General features: G+C 38.7%; 1 protein-coding gene across 1 annotated transcript in view; it reads right to left on the bottom strand.

The window, feature by feature from the left end:
• Cpne8 (copine 8) overlaps positions 1 to 22,640 on the bottom strand; it is a 143,305-nt gene that overhangs the window by 42,986 nt on the left and 77,679 nt on the right. Inside the window, exons 8-13 of the mRNA XM_090319888.1 lie at positions 18,099 to 18,202; positions 16,887 to 16,991; positions 15,004 to 15,045; positions 8,201 to 8,276; positions 4,475 to 4,528; positions 556 to 617 (exon numbers count right to left, since the gene is read on the bottom strand). Coding sequence (XP_090176014.1) covers positions 556 to 617; positions 4,475 to 4,528; positions 8,201 to 8,276; positions 15,004 to 15,045; positions 16,887 to 16,991; positions 18,099 to 18,202 — 443 coding nt within the window. The remainder of the gene's footprint in view (positions 1 to 555; positions 618 to 4,474; positions 4,529 to 8,200; positions 8,277 to 15,003; positions 15,046 to 16,886; positions 16,992 to 18,098; positions 18,203 to 22,640) is intronic.

Raw genomic sequence — 22,640 nt, 5'->3', positions numbered from 1 at the left:
GTCAAAAAAATGATGTGCCAAAAAATAAATAAAGTAAAAAATAAACCTGAATAAGCAAAAAATAAAACTGAACAAAAAAGGGAAGATTTTTCTCTTGGTTGGAGAAACATTTCAGTATGTCTCTCAGATTGGTAGCTCTTGGGAAGTGAGGCATTTTGTTGTTGTTGTTGCAGTTTTAGTGGCAATACTAGGGTTTGAACTCAGGGCCTAGGCGCTGGATTTTAGTTTTTCCACTCTACCACTTGAGCCATAGCACTACTTTTGACATTTTGGTGATTTATTGGAGTCTCAAGAACTTTTCTGCCTGGACTAATATCAAATTTGATCTCCCCGATCTCAGCCTCCTGAGTATCTAAGATTAAAGGAATGAGCCACCAGCACACAGCAATAAGCAAGGTTTTACATTTGTGTTTGACTCAAAAGGGCAGTAGGTTAGCCATTAAAGTGTACAAAATTGATCCTTAATTGCTTGGGGAATCTTGCTGTCTTTAGTACTTCCGGTTATGGGTTCAAGAAAATGTTTACATAGTAGAAAATGTTCACAGAATGACTTACCCTCCCTTGATGTAGTCAAGGAATGAAACTTCTGTTTCTACCAAAAAAGAGAGTAAGGTTACCTAGAAAAGAGAGAAGGAAGAATCAATCAGTCATGGTTGTAAACCCAAAGGGACTTTTTCATTCTTCTCTCTATTCTGTGTCTGCTCTCCCTCCCTCCCTCCCTCCCTCCCTCCCTCCCCCCCCCTCCCTCCTTCCCTTTCTTCCTTCTTTCCATGCATTGGAAAGGGGCAGGTTTCATTGTGTGATTTCCACATATTCATATGATGCATCTCATCAATGTCACCCACTCTGTCACTCTTCCCTGTCCCACTGTCCCTTCTTCAACCATTTTCAACCTCCCTCACACGAGTACACTCAGACTGTATGCATACTCATTCCTCAGCTTCTTCTGCCCTTCTTCCATACCACAGGCTTCCAAGCCACCAATCAGAGTCCATTTTATTCTCCTGTCATTTTTTTGAGGGGGGGGTACTAATCCTGGAGTTTGAACTTGTCCCAGAGCTTTACTCTGTCCCAGAGCTAGTACTCTACCACCTGAGCCACTACTGTACTTCTAGAATCATATTGACTTTCCTTCCAGGGTTTGCTTTTGACCCCCAATCCTCAGATCTCAGCCTCCTGAGTAGTTAGGATTACAGGTATGAGCTACCAGTTTTCATTTTATTTTCAAGTGGGCATGAATGGCACTGAGGAGTTTCACTTTGGTATTTCAATGTGCATATATTACTTTTTTGCTCAGAATAATTAATCTCTTTTTGCTGTCCATCTTTATCCACTATTGTATTGTATTTTGAAATTTTTCACCCTTCAGCTTTCCAAGAGGAACTTTTTCTAACTATTAAAGATAAAATAAAATTCCTAATGTTTCTGAGTCACTGAAGGCATTGTTCTTCAGTAAAATATTCCAAAAACTAATTACTACTTGTTCATCGAAAATGATTAGGAAAATACAACCCCACCCACCCACCCCAAAAAATAGTTAATGAGCTGTTCTGTAGCCAGTTTATTTCCTTTAAAAAATGGCACATGAACACCATTTGTAAGGAGATAGTTACTTCCCATGTCAGATAAAAGTAAAGATGAAAGGCTGACAGAAACCAGTTAGACATGAAACCAGTCAGCTGAGCACATGGAAGAAAAAGGGTATTTTTGTCATGGTTCTAACACAAAGCCATCTAAACTTTTAAGTGACTTCCTTTATAGAATAAAACAAAAAACGACCTTCAAAATGAAACTTGGAAGACATTTCCAAGCAATCTGGATGCTTCTCACAAGAAAAATTAGCCTTCAACCACAACAAAAAATTAATTCCAAAGATAAGATGCTCTGGAGCTGGAATTGTGGCCTAGTGGTAGAGTGCTCGCTTAGCATGCACAAAGACGTGCGTTTGATTCTTCAGTTACCACATACATAAGAAAAAGCCAGAAGTGGTGCTGTGGCTCAAGTGGTAGAGCTCCAGCTTTGAGAAAGCCCAGGCCCTGCGTTTGGCCCCAGGACTGGCTGGCAAAAAAAAAGAAAAGAAAAGAAAAGATAGGATGATCTTGGCTGAGTGCCAATGGCTCATGCCTGTAAATCTCACCACTCAGAAAGCTGAGATCTAGAGGACTGAGGTTCTCTGAAAGCAGCCAAAATAAGAAAAAGCTGGTCTGGAGGCATAATGCAAGTGGTAGTGCACCAGTCCTACCAGCACCTTGAGTATGCTGGTACTAGATTCACACCCTAGTACCAGCAAAGAAAAATATAGGATGATGTTAATTTTCTACACTTTGTAGGCTCTATCATTGTCTCCATATGTGCTTCTTTTTACAGAAAATCTACAAAGTGTATTTTGTTATTGCTTTTGTTTATATGAATAAGCGTGTATGAGTGTGTGTATGTGCGTGTATGTGTGTGTGTGTGTGTGTGAGCGAGAGAGAGAGAGAGAGAGAGAGAGAGACAGAGAGAGAGAGAGAGAGAGAGAGAGACAGAGAGAGAGACAGAGAGAGAGAGACAGAGAGAGAGAGACAGAGAGAGAGAGACAGAGAGAGAGAGACAGAGAGAGAGAGAGAGAGACAGAGAGAGAGAGAGAGAGAGAGAGAGAGACAGAGAGAGAGAGAGAGAGAGAGAGAGAGAGAGAGAGAGAGAGAGAGAGAGAGAGAGAGAGAGAGAGAGAGAGAGAACTCAGCATTCTTGCTTGGTGCTCTCTCATTTGAGCCTTGCTTCCGGTCTGCCATTTGTCTCATGGACTTTTCTTCCCAGGCTGGGTTTGAACTGGGATTCTCTAGCTCTCAGCTTCCTAAGTAGCTAAGACTATAAGTGTGGGCCACTGGTGAATGGCAGAGTTGTCAATTTTAATGCACTATAAATGATTACACTTCATGTCTTCTCCTAGTATTTAAGTGGAGCCTAATAAAAGTGTAATCTTTTATTATTTTTAATGTGTTAATATTTTATTTTATTTTGTCAGTAATGGGGCTTGAACTCAGGGCCTGGACTCTGTTCCTTTTAATCTCAAGGCTAGCCTGCTATACTTGAGACACAGTTCTACATCTACTTATTTACTGTGAGACATAGAGTCTCACAGACTTTTCTGCCTGGGCTGCCTTTGAACGGCAATCAACACCTGAGCTAGGATCACAGGCGTGAGCCACTCATATCTAGCAGTGCAGTACTTCTCAGTGGATTTGGATTTCTTTTTTTTATTATTTTATTTTAATATATTTTTATTGTAATTAATAAAAGGGTTACATGATATTTGCCAGATAGAAGGTACATTAATTCACATACATTGATACCCTTTCACACGTCTTGGCACCCATTACCCTCCCCCCACCCACCACCCACTCCCCGTATTGGTTTTCCCCCCTTCCCTATCAAGTTTCAGATAACCAAATACAAATAAATTCAATATATCAGATAACAAAGTGAGATACTATACCAATATGAGATAACCAAGGGACAGCAAAGGAGATGAGGGATAACATAGTACATTAAGGACAACAATCATTCATTATATGGCTTTTGTTTCAATATCCTGGAGGTCCTTTCAATTAGCTTCATACTATATGGCCTTATGTATCAAGGTTTTGCTCTATTGCAGATCTCTGCTAGTAGGATTTGGATTTCTTACATGGGCAGATGAATGTGTTTTGGCTTTCCCAAATGAACAACGTGTAACAAAGCTTTAGCTTCCTTTGTGACATTCCTGTTGAATTCCAGGAAATCAGGAGGAAAGCCTGAAATCTGGCCACTCCCAAAAGGAATTCTCCATCGCATTCTCTCCCTGGGAAGTGAAGAATTACAGCTCCAAACAATCAACTCTTAAGTGAAACAAAGCTTGGCATTTGAATTGCTTTTAGTCTTTGCTTAAAAAAAATGTATACATATATATATAATGCACACACATTTATTTATGTTTGGTGCCAGTTATTAGGGTTTGAACTCAGGACTTGATGATCTTGCTCATTAGGTTGTTTTGTTGTTGTTTAAACTGGAGCTTTATTACTTGAGCCACAATTCTCCTTCTAGATTCTTGCTGGTTAACTGGAGATAAGAATCTCACAGATTTGTATGCCTGGGCTGGCTTAGAACTGAGATTTTCAGATCTCAGCCTCCTGATTAGCTAGGATTACAAGTGTGAGCCACCAGCACCTAGCTTGCTCTTAACTCTTATTAGCAATGTTTATGCAGTTTTTGTTCATTCATCTAAATCCTTAAAAAAGTAACATTTAGGTCCAGAAGCATGGCCTAATGATTAGAGTGCTTGCCTACCATGCAGGAAGGCCTGGATTTGATTCCTTGGTACCACATACATAGAAAAAGCCTGAAGTGGTGCTGTGGCTCAAGTGTAGAGTGAGAAAGTCCAGAGACAGTGCTAAGGCCCTGAGTTCAAGCCCTAGGACTGGCAAAAGAAAAAGTAACATTTAATTTCACTTACTGTTCCAGAATTAACATATTTTTTCTTTTTTCCTTTCTTTTTTGGATTCACCACCTGAAAAAAAGTGGACAATTAATGTCAAGATTTATACAGACATCAAAAATACTGGTTAAACTTGCTGTGTTCACTTTGTGTATATATATACACATTCCCCTCCCCCTGCAAAAATTACTAAAATGATGATCATAGATTTATATATATATATTATATGTTATATAATATATATGCCAGGAGCTAGTGACACATGCCTATAATCCTGCTAGCTATGTGCTAGACTGAGACTTGAGGATTACAGTTCAAAGCCAGCCTGGGCAAGAAAGCCTGTGAGACTTTTATCTCCAGCTTACCACCAAAAGTTGGAAGCAGAGCTATGGCTCAAGTAGTAGAGCACTAGCCTTGGACAATTAAAAAAAAAAAAGTTCATGGACAATGCCCAGGCCCCTAGTTCAAGCCCCAGGGCTGGCTCAGTACACACACACACACACACACACACACACACACACGTATACATATATCTATATATACAATTATGAATATATATGATCTGTAATATTCTTCCCAATGTTTTTGTCTTTTATTTATTCTTCCCAATGGTTCTACTTATTGCATCTTGTGGCCTTAGAAAGATCTTTAATATCCTAAGTCCTTAATAATACTGATTACTTTGTTCAAAAGTCATGGTTTGCCAGGCACTGGAGGCTTATGCCTGTAATCCTAACTGTTCAGGAGGGTACGATATGGGGATCACAGAAGTGAAGCTGTGGCTCAAGCTGATAGAGCACCAGCCTTGAGCAAAAATAAATAAATAAATGTCAAGGATAATACCCAGGCCCTGAGTTCAAACTTCAGAATGGGAAGGGGGAAAACAACAACAAAACAGCAGCAGCAAAAACAACAACCCCATGGTTTGTAGCCAGGCATGTTTTAGTACACCCCTGTAATCCCAGCCCCTATGGAGGCTGGGGCAGAAAGATAAAAAAAAAAAAATCAAGGCCAAGCTTGTCACTGGTGGCTCACGCCTGTAATCCCAGCTACTCAGGAGGCTGAGATCTGAGGATCTCAGTTTGAAGCCAGGCTGGGCAGGAAACTGTGAAATTCTTATCACCCATTAATCACCAAAAAGGTAGAAGAGGAACTGTGGCTCAAAGTACACCAACCTTGAGCAAATAGCTCAAGCCCTGAGTTCAATCACCAGCACTGGCACAAAAAAAAACAAGAAGAAATACAAAATAAAATGGAGTCTTCAACTCTGTCTGAAGAATATGGATCTGAGCAGAAGAGAAAGAAGCAGGGAATGACACAAACTCAATTAAAATTTTAAAAATAAGGTATTTTTTTTCTCAGAAAACAAAACTTGCCTTTGCATTCTAATAGTATCTTGCTAGCAAACATCCAGCTGGCATTCAATGTGTTGTTTAGAGAAGAACATTTTTTTTTTTGTTCTGGATTTTAGGAATACGTTTTTTTTTGTGTTTTTTTTTTTGCCAGTCCTGGGCTTGAGCTCAGGGTCTGAGCACTGTCCTTGGACTTTCTCAGGCTAGAGCTCTACCACTTGAGCCTCAGCACCACTTCCGGCTTTTTCTACATGTGTGGTACCAAGGAATCGAACCCGGGTCTTTGTGCATGTTAGGCAAGCACTTTAACCACTAGGCCAAACTCCTGGCCCTTTAGGAATAAGTTTTAAGTAGGATTTTCGTAAGCAGTTTTCAAACACTTCCTGTTAGTGCCTTTGACTTCTGGGAAACCATAACTTATTAATGTCACAAGGGAATGATCTGAAATTCAGTGACTTTCTGATTAAGTTATATGAGGAATCTGCCAAACTAATCACATTAGTCCAGGCTCAATCAAAGAACCACTCACTAAAAATGATAATATAGACTATAATAGCACTTGTTCTTTATAAATATCACTAAAAACAGAATAGGAAAGCACTTTGGAAGAGTAAGAACCCCCGAATACTCCACCAGAAAAGGAATAAGAACCTGACAAAAGAAAAAAATCAAAATGAAATTGTTTTCAAGAATCCAGAAATACTCAAAAAGGCTTACCAATGATGAACAGTACTAATTCAGAAAAAAAGAACCAGTAATATTAACAGACATCAAAGGGCTGAATTTCAATGTGTGGCATTTGGAGTTGTGGTGTGCAGTGAGCCAGACTTGCAATCATGGCATCTTTGTGAAATAGAAGTCTAAAAGCCACAGAAGTGGACAGCCTGGGTATAGAGTTCATGAAAGGTATCATTTTCAGAGAATTATCATTAGTCAGCCTGTCTAAAAGGACTCTGCCAAGCCCCATTTATGGGGTTGGACTTTATTTGACATGACTGAAAGCTTGCTGGGTGAGAAAGTCTCACCTCCAGACAGAGTAGAGACAAGCTGTGGAATTATAGAAGAGCTTATCTGCCAGGATACCAGATGATACAAGTAAAGGGCCTATACAAAATCAAATAAGGAGATCTGGGTGTGAAATGTCTTTAGAGTGGGGTGTGGGGTGTGTGTGTGTGTGTGTGTGTGTGTGTGTGTGTGTGTGTGTGTGTGCCCGTTCCTGGGCATGAACTCAGGACCTGGGCATTCATCCCTTCGTGTTTTGGCTCAAGGATGGTTGCTCTACCACTTGAACCACAGCGCCACTTGTGGCTTTTAGCTAGTTACTTGGTGAGGAGAGTCTCACAGTTTTCTGCCCTGCCTGACTTCAAATCTCAGTCCTCAGAACTCAGCCTCCTGATTAGCTGAGATTATAGGAATGAGCAACCAGAGCTCAGTCAGTAAGTATAGTTTGGAGAACAAGCTAAAGCTACCCTAAACATTTTATTTTGTTATCCCTTCCCAAACAGACTTTAATTTATACCCCCAGAAAGGGCACAGAGCTTAATTTACATTATGAGGCTTAAATATTGATAGAGGATATTAATAAACATTCGAATGAAAATTAATGAGTGAATGAATGATGTCTGAATGGGATAAAAACAGTATAACCAAGTAAGAAGGCTGTAGAGGAGATTCCTCTGCGCTCACAATAAGCTAACTCGAGTGTTGCTCTGCCCGAGAGAAGCTAAAATCATTGGTAAAATACTGAGATGTGTTAGCCAGAAGCCTGTGGCTCACCCCTGTAATCCTAGCTACTCAGGAGACCTAGAGCACCAAACTTAGAAGACAGCCTAAGTAGAAAAATCCTAGAGACTCCATCTCTAGGACTGATACTCAGCAAAATACTTGCTGGAAGCATGGTTCAAACTGTAGAGCACCAAGGCCCTGAGTTCAAACCTTGATAGTGGAATGAAAAAAAAAATTCCTTTTTGCGATGTTATTTCCTATTCCTTGCCCCCCCACCCTATATTAAGTAAACAAAACAACAAAAACAACAGAGTGTACAGACCTGAAAACTCAAGGTTAAACAGTGCTAAAACATATCCCATGCTGAACACAGATGGGGTGGTTACCTGGAAGCAGAAATATCTACAGTGTGTTTAAATAAAGGTTTATTTATTAAGTGCACTGTACCCTGAATTCCCTAAGACTGCAAAAAAAATCCCCAATTATAAAGACCATGATAGTGGAAAGAAAATAAAATTGAATCTAGGAAACGAGTCAGTTCAATAAATCCACACACACACACACACAAATAGCTAACATTTTTCAATTATCTTTTGCAGATCCCATGCTTTTAAAGTACAGATATGCATATAGCAAAGGAAACAACTAAAAGTAAAATGTCCCTTACCTCATATACATTGAATTGTGACTGGCCTCTAGAAAGTTCCCTATAGCTTGTCGTGAACTCCCCAATGAAATCATGACTAAAATTAAAAGAAAAAAACATAAATAGCATTAACTTTACTAAGTTTGTCAGTTATATTTTAAATCACCTTCACAGGATAGTTGAATCATTAGAAGATGCACTAGCTTATCTTTCTTTAAGAAGGTAACTTACCAACTTATAAGACACTTTAAGAGACTGATAGACAAAGTTATTCTTCTTAACTCAATATTATTTACTACCAGCCCATCTGCTTTGTTTACATGCATATAGTTAACTTATCCCAGTGAAGTTTAATATTTCAAATATGCACATGGATTTTAATAACTCCAATCGCCATATGTAACTTACACATGTTAGTAAAATAATTAGTCATGAAGTTTAATGCATCCTACTTCGAAGTTCATTCTAAAAATGACAGAATTTGGTACAACTGTGAAATAAAACAGGAGGAAGTAGTAGATGGTAAGAGCTAAGGCAGTATTTAAATACAATGTAGAAATACATTGTATGTATAAGTGAAAATGGCAAAGAAGAGCTCACTGCCAACTGAAGAATAAAAGGGAATGGTGAGAAAGGGGAAGTAAAAGCGGAAAAGGATCAATGTGATTAAAATACTGGTTTGTATAGGTCTAAAACCTTGGAATAATCTGCATACATTCAACACTAACACATGACATGAATGTGAAACACATCCTACCCAGTATATTGAGTACTAGTAAAAGAGGAGAAGGCAAACCTAGAGATTGAAAAAGAGTGAATATATAAACTACAAAAACACTGGGTACAATGCCAATGCAGGTGACTCATGCCTGTCATCTTAGCTACCCAAAAGGCTGAGAGCTGAGGATCACAGTTCAAAGCCAGCCCAGACAGAAAAGTCTGTGAGACTTATCTTCCATTAACCACCAGAAAGAGTCAGAAGTGGAGCTGTGGCTCAAGCCAAGAGAGTGCTAGCTTTGAGCCCCAAAGTCAGGGATTGCAAGTAGGCCATGAGTTCAAGCCCCAGGACCAGTTACAAAACAACAAAAACCAAGGCAAAACAAAAACAAACTCCATCAAACTTTTCACTTACTATATAACATACAAAACACATTATATACACATATACAAAAGAACAATGAGCCTTCTTTAGATTGGTTTGCAAAGTGGGGAGAAAGAGAGCGAAAGCACTAACAGCATGTATCTAACCTAAGTACATTGCATGCATACATGGGCATGCCAAAATTGTGCTCCCTCTCCTTGTATGATTAATGATGATAAAATGTAGGGGTGACTCACACCTGTAATCCTACCTAGCTACTCAGGAGGCTGAGATCTGAGGATCAAGGTTCAAGGCCAGCCCAGGCAGGAAACTCCTTGAGACTCTTATTTCCTCAATTAACCAGCAAAAAGCTAGAGGTGGAGTTTGTGGCTCAAATGTTAACCTTGAGCAAAAAAGCTCATGAACAGCACCCACACCCAAAGTTTAAGTCCCAGGACTGGCATCATGTAATAATAGTAATAATAATAATAATAGACGTGGGGGAAAGTTTTAAACTAAACATAAGGGATGTCACAGCAGTAGCAAATATCATAGAACTTAAGGGTGACTCATTTATTACTCAAATTCAAGCTGTTCATGATCATGGAACAAATATTCCTGTAAATGTTATTCTGGTATGATCTTCTAAAGGAACTGTTGATAGTGACAAACAATAATCATGCTGTTTTACCAACCAAAATACAATATCCTAAAGATTAAATGTGGATAGAAAGCAAAACTTAGGTGATAGCTCATAGAGCCTTTGCATTAAGAAATTAAAAAAAATCACTTGAAATGCAGCTCATTTAGATACCCAGCCTCCCAAATGTTTCTTGCCTAAAATGTTCTTGATATGTGACCAATGGCTCACACTTTTAATTCTATCTACTCAGGAGGCTGAGATCTGAGGATCATGATTCAAAGCCAGGCTGGGAAAGATCAGTGAGAGTCTTGTCTCCAGAAACCTACTGAGAAAAACCTAGAAGTGGTGCGGTGGCTCAAGTGGTAGAGCCCTGGTCTTGAACAAAAGCAGCTCAGAGATACACTACAGGCCGAGCTCATGTCGCAGGGCCATCACAATAAAACAAAAACTAGTTTCAGGGATTCATGCTGGAAATTCTTTCTATTCAATTTGAGGATCATGATTCAAAGCCAGCGTGGGCAGGAAAGTCTGTGAGACTTTCATCTCCAATAAACGGGAAAAAAGAGGGAAGTGGAGCTGTGCCCCCAATGGTAAGAGTGTCAGCCTTAAATGAAACAGTCAAGTAAACAGGAGTCCCTGAGCACAAGGCCCAGTAAAGATGTACACACACACACACACACACACACACACACACACACACACACACACACACACGTATAAAATGTTATTTAGGGAGCTCTCTCAGTCCTTATCCACCTATATATTCCAGTCATCTAGACCAAATGTTTTCAAAGAAATAAAATCAGCACTCAAACATATTTATATATTTATAGAAGCTGCATTTTCTAGTTAGTAACCATATTCTATGTGGCATAGCTTTGTGTGTGTGTGTGTGTGTGTGTGTGTGTGTGTGTGTGTGTGTGCTGATACTGGAGCTTGTACTCAGGGCCTGGGACTATCCTTTCGCTCTCAACCACTTGAGCCACATCTTCAATTCATCTAAGTTTCATTCAACTCCAAGTTCTTATTGAGTAGTTTCACAGAACTGTAAATAGATCCTTTCTATAGAATCTACCTCAATTCACATCTTTCATTTATATTCCAAATAAGCATTCCACTATGCAAGACTGGGCTATTTTTACTCAACACGGAGAATCGGGTTTAAATGGAAATTAGTAGAATAAAGTTACAGGAATATTTCTAATGTATTCCTATATATAATCAAACTTGCTTCCAAAACATTGTACCCAATTAATATCCTTCTAAAACATAAAAAGGTATACCTTAAGTTCCCTGATCAGCAGTGAAAAATATATAATATTTGTCAGTTTGGTTATAAAGATATTTGATTAAATAGTATTTATGATATACATAAGGCTTTGTTTTAAAATTCTACTTTTTGTTACTATAAACGTGATTTTTCCCCATATTTATTCATTAGTGGAGTTTTCTTGTAAATTATTCATTTCCTTCTTATAATTGTGCATGAGAATTCCCTCCTTATCACTCTAGGTCCTTTACATATCAAATGAGTCTTGCTTTAATACATATGATGGGATTTATTTCCCAATCATCTTTTGTTCATTAGGGGTTGACACTCTACCACTTCAGCCATAGCTCCACTCCTTGCATTTTGCTGGTGGAAGATACGAGTCTTACATACTTGACTGCCGAGGCTAGCTTTGAACCTCTGTCCTCAGTCCTTAGCCTCCTAAGAAGCTAGGCATTACAATTATGAGTCCCCAATACCTGACAAAGAATTTTATTCAATATCCAGGATATCCAGAATTAGCTTCAAACAAGGAGGCTAATTTTAACCCTCTTAATATAAATGAAACCAATATTAAAAATTGACAAATGAGTGTTTCTCTTTAAACAGAACTAACTTAATTCCCAAGTGAATTCTTAAGCATCGGACCATGAATCACATGGATTGATTTTTTAAAAACACATCAAAATATGTTTGCAAACAATAGCTCCAAGGGTTATAGACCCAAAGATGATATCATGTAGACAGCACCAGATGGGTAAGTGAAGACTGGTCCTCTTACCATAGTAAATACACTATTTAAAACGACTGCATTTTGTACAACACAGAGTTGTAAACATGACAATTTCACACTCATGTGACAGCCTTTTCAAATTGGAGTCTGATGCCTGGCAGTTCACTGGCTCAGCCCATTGGCAATCAGGCCACAGTACAGCTACGAGGATATGACACGCAGCCATGCAATTACTGCTCCCTGAATTTCAAATCGTGCCATCAATTCCACCCAAGAAACTTCAAGCCATTGAAGCTTTTCAGGCACAGCCCACAGATGGCTTCAAAGGCAGACACTTTCCTTGCACGTTAGCTTTCCCTTGTGAGAATGGGGCTTCAAGATTCTTCTTCCACAGTACTTAAAGACATGATAAACATTCTGAGAAAGATTTTTGTCAAGCAGTTTTACTTGTTCAAAATGTAGTGCATTTAAAATGATGATTCATGTCAAGGTCAAGGGCTGCTTCCAGGACCTCAGGACCTGCGTCCCTTGGGTGTGAGTGGACAGAGTAAGGTATGAAAACCAAGTGGCAACTGTATGGTCTTCCATTCAAGATTAGCTTTAGATACCAAATTTAATGTCCACTGGAATCTTGCCCACAGTATTCCAGAACATTTTGTACATTTCCTAAAGACCCAAAGGCTTCCTCAAATGATTAATTTCAACTTCACAAATTGTCAACTTGACATTTTAACTTCAATTGTCAACTTGAATTTTCCATGTGGGAACATCTACCAGAATTCTGATAAGATCACATGACTATCTGAATTTCTCTAACTGTGGCTGCCATTATGACATTTACCCAAGGAACCCGGCTGGCAAGAATAAAAGGTAACAGTAAGCCAGAATACTGGTCAACAGTTTCCATTCCTTTTTTTTTTTAAAGCCTAGTGATGTGGCTCGCACCTGTAATCCTAGCTACTCAGAAGGCAGAGGTCCAAGGATTGCAATTTGAAGCCAGTCCTTGCAGGAAAATCCATGAGACTCTTCTCTCCAATTAACCACCAAAAAACCAGAAGTAAAGCTGTGGCTCAAGTTGATGGGTGTCAGCCTTGAGTAAAAAAAGCTAAGCTCAAGCCCTAAGTTCAAGCCCTATTATAGGCACACACACACACACACACACTGACCAATTATATAAAATACGTAATATCAACTAAACATATTATATTAGTTGCTAATTAAATTAACTTTCTTAACTTTTTTCCATTTTCTAGATGCCAAATTCAGATAATAATTAATAAATTAACTTAATAGTTACAGCCTAGTAAATAATCATACCAAACAAAATCACATATGCTATGTGACATATACCCACAGTGTTTCCTTAGAGCTGCCCACTTGAAATTTGAACTTTAATATCCTCTTCAGATTGGAAACAGACTATTTTATTGGTTTCCTATGGATACATGGCTATCTAAAATATTAGCAGCACAAGGCCAGATTTCCCCAGCATGTGTGTGTTGCACACACAGTACAATAGAGCGGGCCTTCTCCTTCATAATTTTTATACAGACTCCATATTAAAATGTTTCCATTATTTATGCTCAGGATAACAGATAATACATGTGAGTTTCACTTTTGTTCTGTTTTTGAGCTGCTACTGGGTCTTGAACTCCAGGCCTATCACTTGCCTTTTTTTCATTGTCGTTGGGCATGGGGCTTGAACTCTGGGCCTGGGCGCTCTCCCCTGAGCTCTTCAGCTAAAGGCTACCACCCTAACCTTGAAGCCACAGTGCCATTTCCAGTTTTCTAGTGGTTAATTGGAGATAAGAGTCTCAAGGTCTTTAGTGCCTGGGCTAGCATTGAACCTCAATCCTCAGATCCAAGTCTACTGAATAGCGAGGATTACAGGTGAGAGCCACTGTACCTGGCTTCTCATCTGGCTTTTTCATTCAAGATTGGTGCTCTACCACTTGATCCTACCTCTACTTCTGGCTTTGTGTTGGTTAATTCTCATGGATTTTCCTGCTCCTCCAAGCTCAGCCTCCTGTTGTAGCAGGATTACAAGAGTGAACCACTGGCAATTGGCTATCCTAGTTTATTTTTAAGCCTTGATACTGTTACATACACACACACACACACACACACAAAACCTTAAAATTATACACGGGACAATCATTTTATCTCAGCCAACAATGCTAGTCTAGACAGTTGAAAGAATTTAAATCCACTGAGGGAAGAATCTTTTCTACTGAGTATCAAACCTTCTAGAACTAAAGCTATAACCTAAAATGACCAACACATTGAATTTCAGACACATAGAGATGATAGGAGAAATATAATGATTAATAGTCTTGCTCATGACACTGAGCCATGAAAATAGAACAAATCTTCAATCTACCTCTCTCTGATTTGAGGAAAGGCTATCTACCTTGGGAAATTCTGTCTGATAAACAAAATGGCATGGGAACAGCATATTACCTCTATCTGTATGCCCCATAAATTCATGGAGTAGATATCACCTTGTAGAACAACCTGTGTTTCCGTTCTCTAGATGTCATTCTAGAATTTTCTCTTGTTTGTTGCTCATGCTTCTTTCTCTTTTTGTCTGTGTGTGGCTGGCAGTGTGATGCTTAGCTATGTTCCCTTGCATGGTCCAAGTTATTAAGATCATTTAGAGAAGTAAAGAGGTAGGAAAACCCAAGACTCATTGTCTGCAGTACAGAGGAAGCACCAGGGAGTTAAACAGTGAGAAAGAGCAGATGAAAATGCCTAAGTTTGAGTAAAGGAAGAAAACCTCTGATCATGGAGAGAAGAAAATATGTTCATTTAAAAAAAAAACCTTAGATAAAGTTCTCATTAACATTTGAATAATATGCAACTAAAAATCAAAATTTAAAAATGGTGGTCATGTCAATACACTGGCAACTCTGCCTCCTCCTCCTTCTTCCTCTTCTTCCTTCTTTTTTCTTCCCTCTTCCACTTCTTTGTCTTCTTCTTCTTCTTTCCTTCTTTCTTTTTCTTCCTCTTCTCCCTTCTTTCTTCAACTTCCCTCCTCCTTGTCTTCCTCCTCCTCCTCATTATTATTAAAGAAGAATGAAGGAAGAGAATGTCTTACCTCCCATCTCGGTCCCAGTCATACACCTCTATTTTGATAGTTCTGTCAATAGGGAAAAATAATCACATTAATATCACTTAATAAAAAAATCACTGCAATATGATCATTATTTTAAAATATGCAATGGTCAAGTTCTCTTAGCTAAAAGAACATATGCTGGGAAGTTCAACAAAGTACTTGAAATTGACTTAGTTCACTGCAGAAGTAATTGTAGTTTATATCTTAAAGTCAATGTCTAGAATCCATAAAGAATCTTAAAACAGGACAGAATATGTGCACAGGTCTTCTGTGGGAAAGAGAAAAGGATTCTGAAGATCACAACTCTGCAGAAGGAGGCAGAGAAGTTGGGGTGTAGCTATGGGTACCCCCTCACCATTATGGATCTCTGACTTGGAGCTGGGTTTCTCACACTCCACCTGGATCATAACCATAGGGACAACTGAACAAAACACAGGTTTTGGACCTTTTTCTTGGAGAGTCTTCTTCAGTAGATTGGGCATGGTGCCTGGGAATCTGAATTTCCTCAAGGCTATTATGTGACACCGCTAACTAGAAAACATGCTGAGAACTACTTTCTAATGGCCCCCCGGTGGCTCACACCTGTTATCCAAGCTACTCAGGAGGCTAAGGATCCTGGTTTATAGTCAACCTCAAGCAGACAAATCCGAGACTCTTGTCTCAAATAAACCAGCAAAAAGCCAAAAGTGGTAGTGTGGCTCAAAAGGCAGAGAGCCAGCTTGAGTGAAAATGCTGAGCAAGAATTCAAGGCTTTGAGTTCAAACCTCACACATACACAAAGAACCACATTCTTAGAGTCAGCTGTGAGGGTTCTTCATGGGATGCTTATTACAATAGACAACTTCCCGTGACTGTATGCCACCATGCCTGGGACTCTAGCAACAGGAGGCTGAGATGGGCAGAGTTAGATTCCAGAACAGGAAGTGGCACTATCACTCAAGTGCTAGAGCACTAGCCTTGAGCAGAGAAGCTCAGGGATAGCACCTAGGTTCTGAGTTCAAGCTCCAGGACTGGAGCTTGAGATCTTATCTCAGTAAAAATAAAATAAAAAGGAATAAACTCAAGCTGAAGTGTCAGACCACTGAGATTTTATTTTTGTTTATGTGCTTCTATTATTTTTTGAGGAGGTAGGTATAGGGTTTGCTGTTGTAAGGCTCTAATAAGTTTTCCTAAGAGGGTTGGGTGTTAAAACAGTTCTACATCCATGGACCATAAGTCAGCTTTCCATGTAGTTATGCCAGAAAGCATTTGGGAGTCTATGCCAGAAAGCTGTGAGTGCTGTGAGAATTCTAGAATGACCCTAGAACAATAAATTCAAATGCAAATTAACATTCAATGAATGGACAGCACTCAACACTAGTTCACTTGTATGAAAATCAGTCCATTTCAGCAAACTGTAATTATTCCAAATCATCTCGAGTCCCTGAATCACCATGGACAGAAAACAGGTTATTTAAAATTGTGGAATACATTATATATGCTTTTGTAAGCACACATTTACTTAGCCAAGGGAGTCATTGGTTTGTTCCTGTCTGAAGGACAGAGGCTGGGATCCAGAGGATTTCAGGATGAAGGTCCATGAGACTCCATTTCCAAAATAAACAGCAAAAAGTCTGGCTGGGGGAATAGCTTATACGGTAGAGTGCCAGACAAGAGCAAGCTGTGCAAATGGGAGATGTTTGAGTTTCAATACAGGGGAAGGGAATGGAAAAAGAAAGAGAGGGGAGGGGAAGAGAGAGGGAAGGGAGGGGAAAAGAGAAAACAGAACGGAAAGGGAGGGGAGCAGAAGAATGGAGAGGAAAGGGGATGGAATGCCTTTCTAGCTTAGATTACTGGATTTGGAGAAAAGTTTTTGTGTCTTTTACCTGTCATAATCCCCATTACACAATGCTCTGACTGAAATCTTGAAAGCTTGCCATACAGGATTTAGAGTGTTTTTGACAACTTCCGTCTTATGACAAATTGTAAAGCTGTTAAAGAAAAGTTTCCAGTTAATTTCACGATTTTATAACAGTATCTTGTTTGAAAAGTTATTCATCTTGATGAATGCTCATGCCTCTAATTCTAGCTACACAGGAGGCTGAGATCTGAGAATCAAAGTTCAAGGCCAGCCTGGGCAAGTATGTGCTGGTACTGGAGATTGAACCCAGGTAGTTTTTTTCACTCAGGCTGACACTCTACTACTTGAGCCAAACCTCCAGCTTTTTACTGGTTAATTAGGATAAGAATCACATGGACTCTCCTGCCCATGCTAACTTTGAACATTATCAGATCTCAGCCTCCTGAGTACCCGGAGTATTTATAAGCATTAAGTCACCAGCATCCAATTATTAGCCATACCTGTTTACCACGTGAACTTTTCACAAATGTGAGCAGGACAAAATGAAGCAAAATAAACCCCCTATATATTTTTTAACACACTTAAAGCCAGGTGCCCCTGGCTCAGACCTATAATCTTAGCCAATTAGGAGGGTGACATTTGAGAATCATGTTTTGAAACCAGCCCATGCAGGAAGTCCAAGAAACTCGTAACCTCTAATAAGAAGTGAAGCTGTAGCTTAGTAGTAGAGCCCTAGTCTTGAGAAAAATGAAGTTTACAGTGCCTATACCCTGCACACCCTGAGTTCAAGCCCCAGGAATGGCACCAAATTAAAAAACAAAAAAAAGCGAAGCATTTAAGCGATCAGTAGAAAAAAATACATTGTCAGTATTCCAAATTTCTACATCATTCTTCTATAGTACTGAGGAAGACAAGGCAGTTTTAGGATAAAAAGGAAAGCTTGAGTATTTCCAGGAAACTGGAAATTACTTTAAATATCAAACACATCTTACAGTGCTTACCAAGTTACACATTCCTATTGACATTCAAATAAGCTTCTCTGTAGTAAACAGAAATATAGGAGACTATTTTATATATCATTTAAATTTCTAAATTTATAATTAAATTATAAATTTCTAATTTATATTTTATATAACATTTACATTTCTAAATTGACTGAGTTTCTCTGACCCAACACAAAGTTTCAAATATTGCCCCTTACCATAGAGTTAAAATGAATTTTGAAAAATGCATCTACCTGCCGTCTTCATTACTTCGATAAAATACGAGGAAAGGATCTGATTTTCCAAAGAAATCCTTCTTGTCTAATTTGTTTGCACAAAATTGCATCAAAACAGCATCCTGAAAAGAAAATTAATTAAATGACTCCAAACCTTGACTATAAACAAACTGGAAGCTGCCAATCTCAAGTAAGACTTGACAAGAGAAACAAATTTGTCATTTTAATGCAAATGACCAAGTGTAGGCCTCAGGCAGTAGTGAAATGGCTTTCTAAGGGACTGGAAAACTAAACATTCCCACAGAAATATTCATCTGAATCACACAATGCTTTCTTTTAAGAACCTTTAACATGGGTCTCTTACAAAGTGATTTGAGCTTATGACTCTGTAAGTATTCAATGTTACAATCCAGGATCTTCAATTATTTAGTCATACATGTTTATAACTTAACTTCAGAAAACATCCTGTTCACTCTGAAAGTATGTAGTAAGTATACAAGAGTACTGTGAATTCGACATTGGACTGTAATAAATAATGAGACAGGAACCAGACAGACAAGCTCTGGGAAACATGATTTATAATTTAGCAAAGGGAAATGTTCAAGCCAGGCATCAGTATCATCTCAATTTGAAGCCAGCCCAGGCAAGAAACTTCTCAGAAAAAGCTGGATGTGGTGCTGTGGCTCAAGTGATAGAGTGCTAGCCTTGAGGCAAAGAAGTTCAGGACAGGCCTTGAGTTCAAACCCCAGGAATTGCCAAAAATATAAACAAAACAAACGAGGCAAGGGGGTACTTTCTTATGTTATATCTATGCATTTGTCTATACAACTACATTTACAAATCATTACAGTGCTCATTATCTTTACCTTTAATAAAATTACATATTTTTGTGTTATTATATCAAACCTCTTCTTCTTGTCAATTGATGTATGCAAGCTGTCATAATCAGTGCGATTTCAATACAACTAATTGGGTATCATACCAAGAAAGTTAAACATTTCAATCCGGAAGGAAAAGAACTTTTTTAAAAATGGTAGGAAATACATCTGTACTTAAAATTTTAGATCAAAAGTTTTGTGCTGTGTGTGTGTTTTCAGGGGAGGTGTTTTGGTGGTACCGACCCTCAAATGCAAGAATTCTTACATGCTAGGTGGCCTCTGTACTACTACTACGAGCCTTTTTCATTGTAGTTATTTATCAGATAGGGTATTTCTTTTTGCCCAGGCATAACCTACCTTGCTTATACTTTATGAGATAGCTAGGAATACAGGCATATGCTGCCATGCCAGCTATTGAGTGAGATGTTGTTTTTTGGGTTTTTTTTTTTTGCCTATCTGGCCTCAAACCATAATCCTCTCAATGTCAGCCCCCCTACTGGCTAGGATTACAGAAATAAACCTATACCTGGTTTGTTGCTTGGTCTCTCTTTCTGTCTCTGTCTCTGTCTCTCTTCCTCTCTGGTGTGTTTTGAACAGAATAGAAATTCTATAGTTTGTTTTTTTTTTTAATAGAGTAGTAACTAGCTGCTGGTGGCTCATACCTGTAATCCTAGCTACTCAAGAGGCTGAGATCTAAAGATCACGGGTTCAAAGCCAGCCTACATGCGAAGGTCTGTGAGACTCTTATCTCCAATTAAACACCAGAAAACTGGAAATGGAGCCATTGCCCAAGGGGTAGAGTGAAAACCTTGAGCTGAAGAAGAGCTTATGGACAGCACCCAGGCCCAGAGTCAAGCCCCACGATTGAACAAACAAAATGCGCGCGCACACACACACACACACACACACACGTATGTATATATACATATGTATATATTTGAATATATATATATAGAGAGAGAGGGGGTGGTAATAATTGAGATTAAATCAAGTGGTTACAGCTTGTAATATTACTTGGTAAGAATGTTAATATCTAAAAAGCACTTTTACCATGTCAGTATTTTGCAATCTAGCCTTATTAAACATCCCCTTAAAATTCTCATTATTTTTTTCAGTTATTTCAGATGAAAAAAAAATGAGGTTGGCAAATAAACACTAACATATGGTTAGAAATATACCAGCATTGTTGCAAAGTTTTGAATGGCTTAAAAACTTTTATTTTTCTGCAAGTACTGGGCCTCAAAATCAAGACTTTATATTCTGGCTTAATTCCCCCCCCCCCCACTGACATATTTACTAGGTATACACTGATCAAAAGATAATTCCAGATATAATTAAACTTCAGTAGTAGAAATAGGGATGAAAGTACCTCCTTTATCTTGGTGGTTCACACCTGTAATCCTAGCTACTCAGGAGGCTGAGATCTAAGGACTGCAGTTCAAAGCCAGCAGAGCAGGAAAGTCCATGAAACTCTTACCTCCAATTTAATAAAAGCCAGAAATGGAGCCTTGGCTCAAATGGTAGAGTTCTAGCCTTGAGCAAAAGAAGCTCAGAGACAACACACAGGTCCTGAGTTCAACACACACACACACACACACACACACACACACACACACACACACACACACACAGAGTGTCTACTATATCCTTCATATTATATCTTATATATATATTTTTTTCCCTACTGCATCCTCTCTACTATATCTTCTACTTCATTTGCATGGAAGCTGTAGAATTATCTTGCTTAATAGCTCTGCTGTTCTTTGAAGCAAAACAATTTGAAAGTTTAAATTTTTGCCTGATCATGAACACAATCAGTACTCTATTATCTTAGTTCTGTTTTCAAATAACCCTGATAATCATCTATTCATTGCTTACTTACATCAGCGCCACCTCACTGAACTCAAGATCTTGACAACATGACATGTTAATATGCTCATGAAGAATATGTATCTCTCCAGGTATTGGTGGCTTACCCCTATAATCCTAGTTACTAAGAGGCTGAGTTCTGAGTTTGCCACAGTGCAAAGCCACCCAGACAGAAAACTGTATAAGTTTTAGCTCCAATCAACCAAAGTCTGTGATGGAGGCATTACTCAAGTGGTAGAGCGCAAAACCAAGGAAGCACAAGACCTTGAGTTCAAACCCTGGTACCAACAAGAATATATATCATAGGAACAATAAACTTTATTTTCTTTTATGTCTCTCTTTATGCAAAGCACATAGAATCATACATGTGTACAAATTCAGAGAGCAAAACACTGACAAAAATCATTGCTGCCTTTTAAACAAAAAAAATTTGCTAAATGGTTAATAGTTTCACATTCAAATAATTATGCTGTTGTGTAAAATATATTTTAACATGTGATCAAGTTCCATGTTATGGTAGCTGGTTTTCAGAGCTGAATGAAATTTGAAAGGTATTTTTCTGTCTGGCTCACATTTGTCTTTTATTCCTTCAAATGTGACAAAATAAACCTCAGAGTAGTCTTGAGACTTAGTAAGACCAAGTACAAATTCATAGCAAACTAAAACTCCATTACAGTGTGAAAGACTTCACACAGAACTGCCTGTGGATTCTGGGCTTCTCAGATGAGATACCAATCTGTGATAGCTGTGACCTGCCTAGCACAACAAAGGAAATGGGGAAATAACCTTGAATTTAACAACTTAAACTCTAATACTATTGTTTAATTCTCATTTATTTTTGGTGCCAGTCCAGGGGTCTGAATTCAGGTGCCAGTCCAGGGCCTGAGCAATGTCCCTGAGTTTTTGTGCTCAAGGCGAGCGGTCTACCACTTGAGCCACAGACCCACTTTCAGCTTTTTGGTAATTTATTATTATTATTATTATTAAAGGGTCTCATGACTTTTGCTATCTGAGGCTAGCTTTGAGCCATGATCCTCAGATTTCTGCCTCCTGATTAGTTGGGATCACAGGTGAGCCATCAGTGACCAGCTCTATTGTTTAGTTAGTAATTCTCCCCACAGCCTGTTACTAAGTATTCTCTATACAGTGTCTCTTTTTTCTCTTTTCTCTCCCCCTGCAACTCTGAGAGATATAATCAATTGAAACACTCAGTTTCTGTCATTTATACAAACTCATTTCTTTTTTTGACCATATGGGCTATCACATGAACCACAGCTCCATTTCAAGAGATGTGTGTGTGTGTGTGTGTGTGTGTGTGTGTGTGTGTGTGTTTTGTTTAATTGAAACTATCTAATCCTGCTCAGGCTGACTTTGAACCCTGATCCTCACATTTCAGCCTCCTAACTAGCTAGGATTATAGGCATGAGCTCCTAACACCAAACTGCAAATAAGACTTTTTAAGATGGTAACTCTAGCTTTCTACATAAAAAGTGATAACTAAGGCCCACGTAGTGACTCTGGAACTTTCTGTTCTTGAAATCATCACACAGCAATGAAAAATGAAACACCCTAGAGATATAATCCAAGGCAGATGTTTTGTGTTTTGCTCCAGAAATATCAATTCCCAGAGATGGGCTGGAACACACTAGGAGCAAAGCAGATTTTGAGCTTGGCAGGTCACTGCCACATCCAGTGTGCAATGTCACAGCTGTCACTTTGCTTTTTGTCAACAGTGAAGTCCCAGAACATGAGTCAGTGAGTGTACCAGCAAGACTCACCTGAAAAAAAAAAAAGCCATTCTCTAAAAATATAC

This window comes from Megascapheus bottae, chromosome 2 (assembly GCF_031878675.1).
Source record: "Megascapheus bottae isolate mThoBot1 chromosome 2, mThoBot2.hap1, whole genome shotgun sequence".
NCBI lineage: Eukaryota > Metazoa > Chordata > Mammalia > Rodentia > Geomyidae > Megascapheus > Megascapheus bottae.
This window is presented reverse-complemented; position numbering and strand designations above follow the sequence as displayed.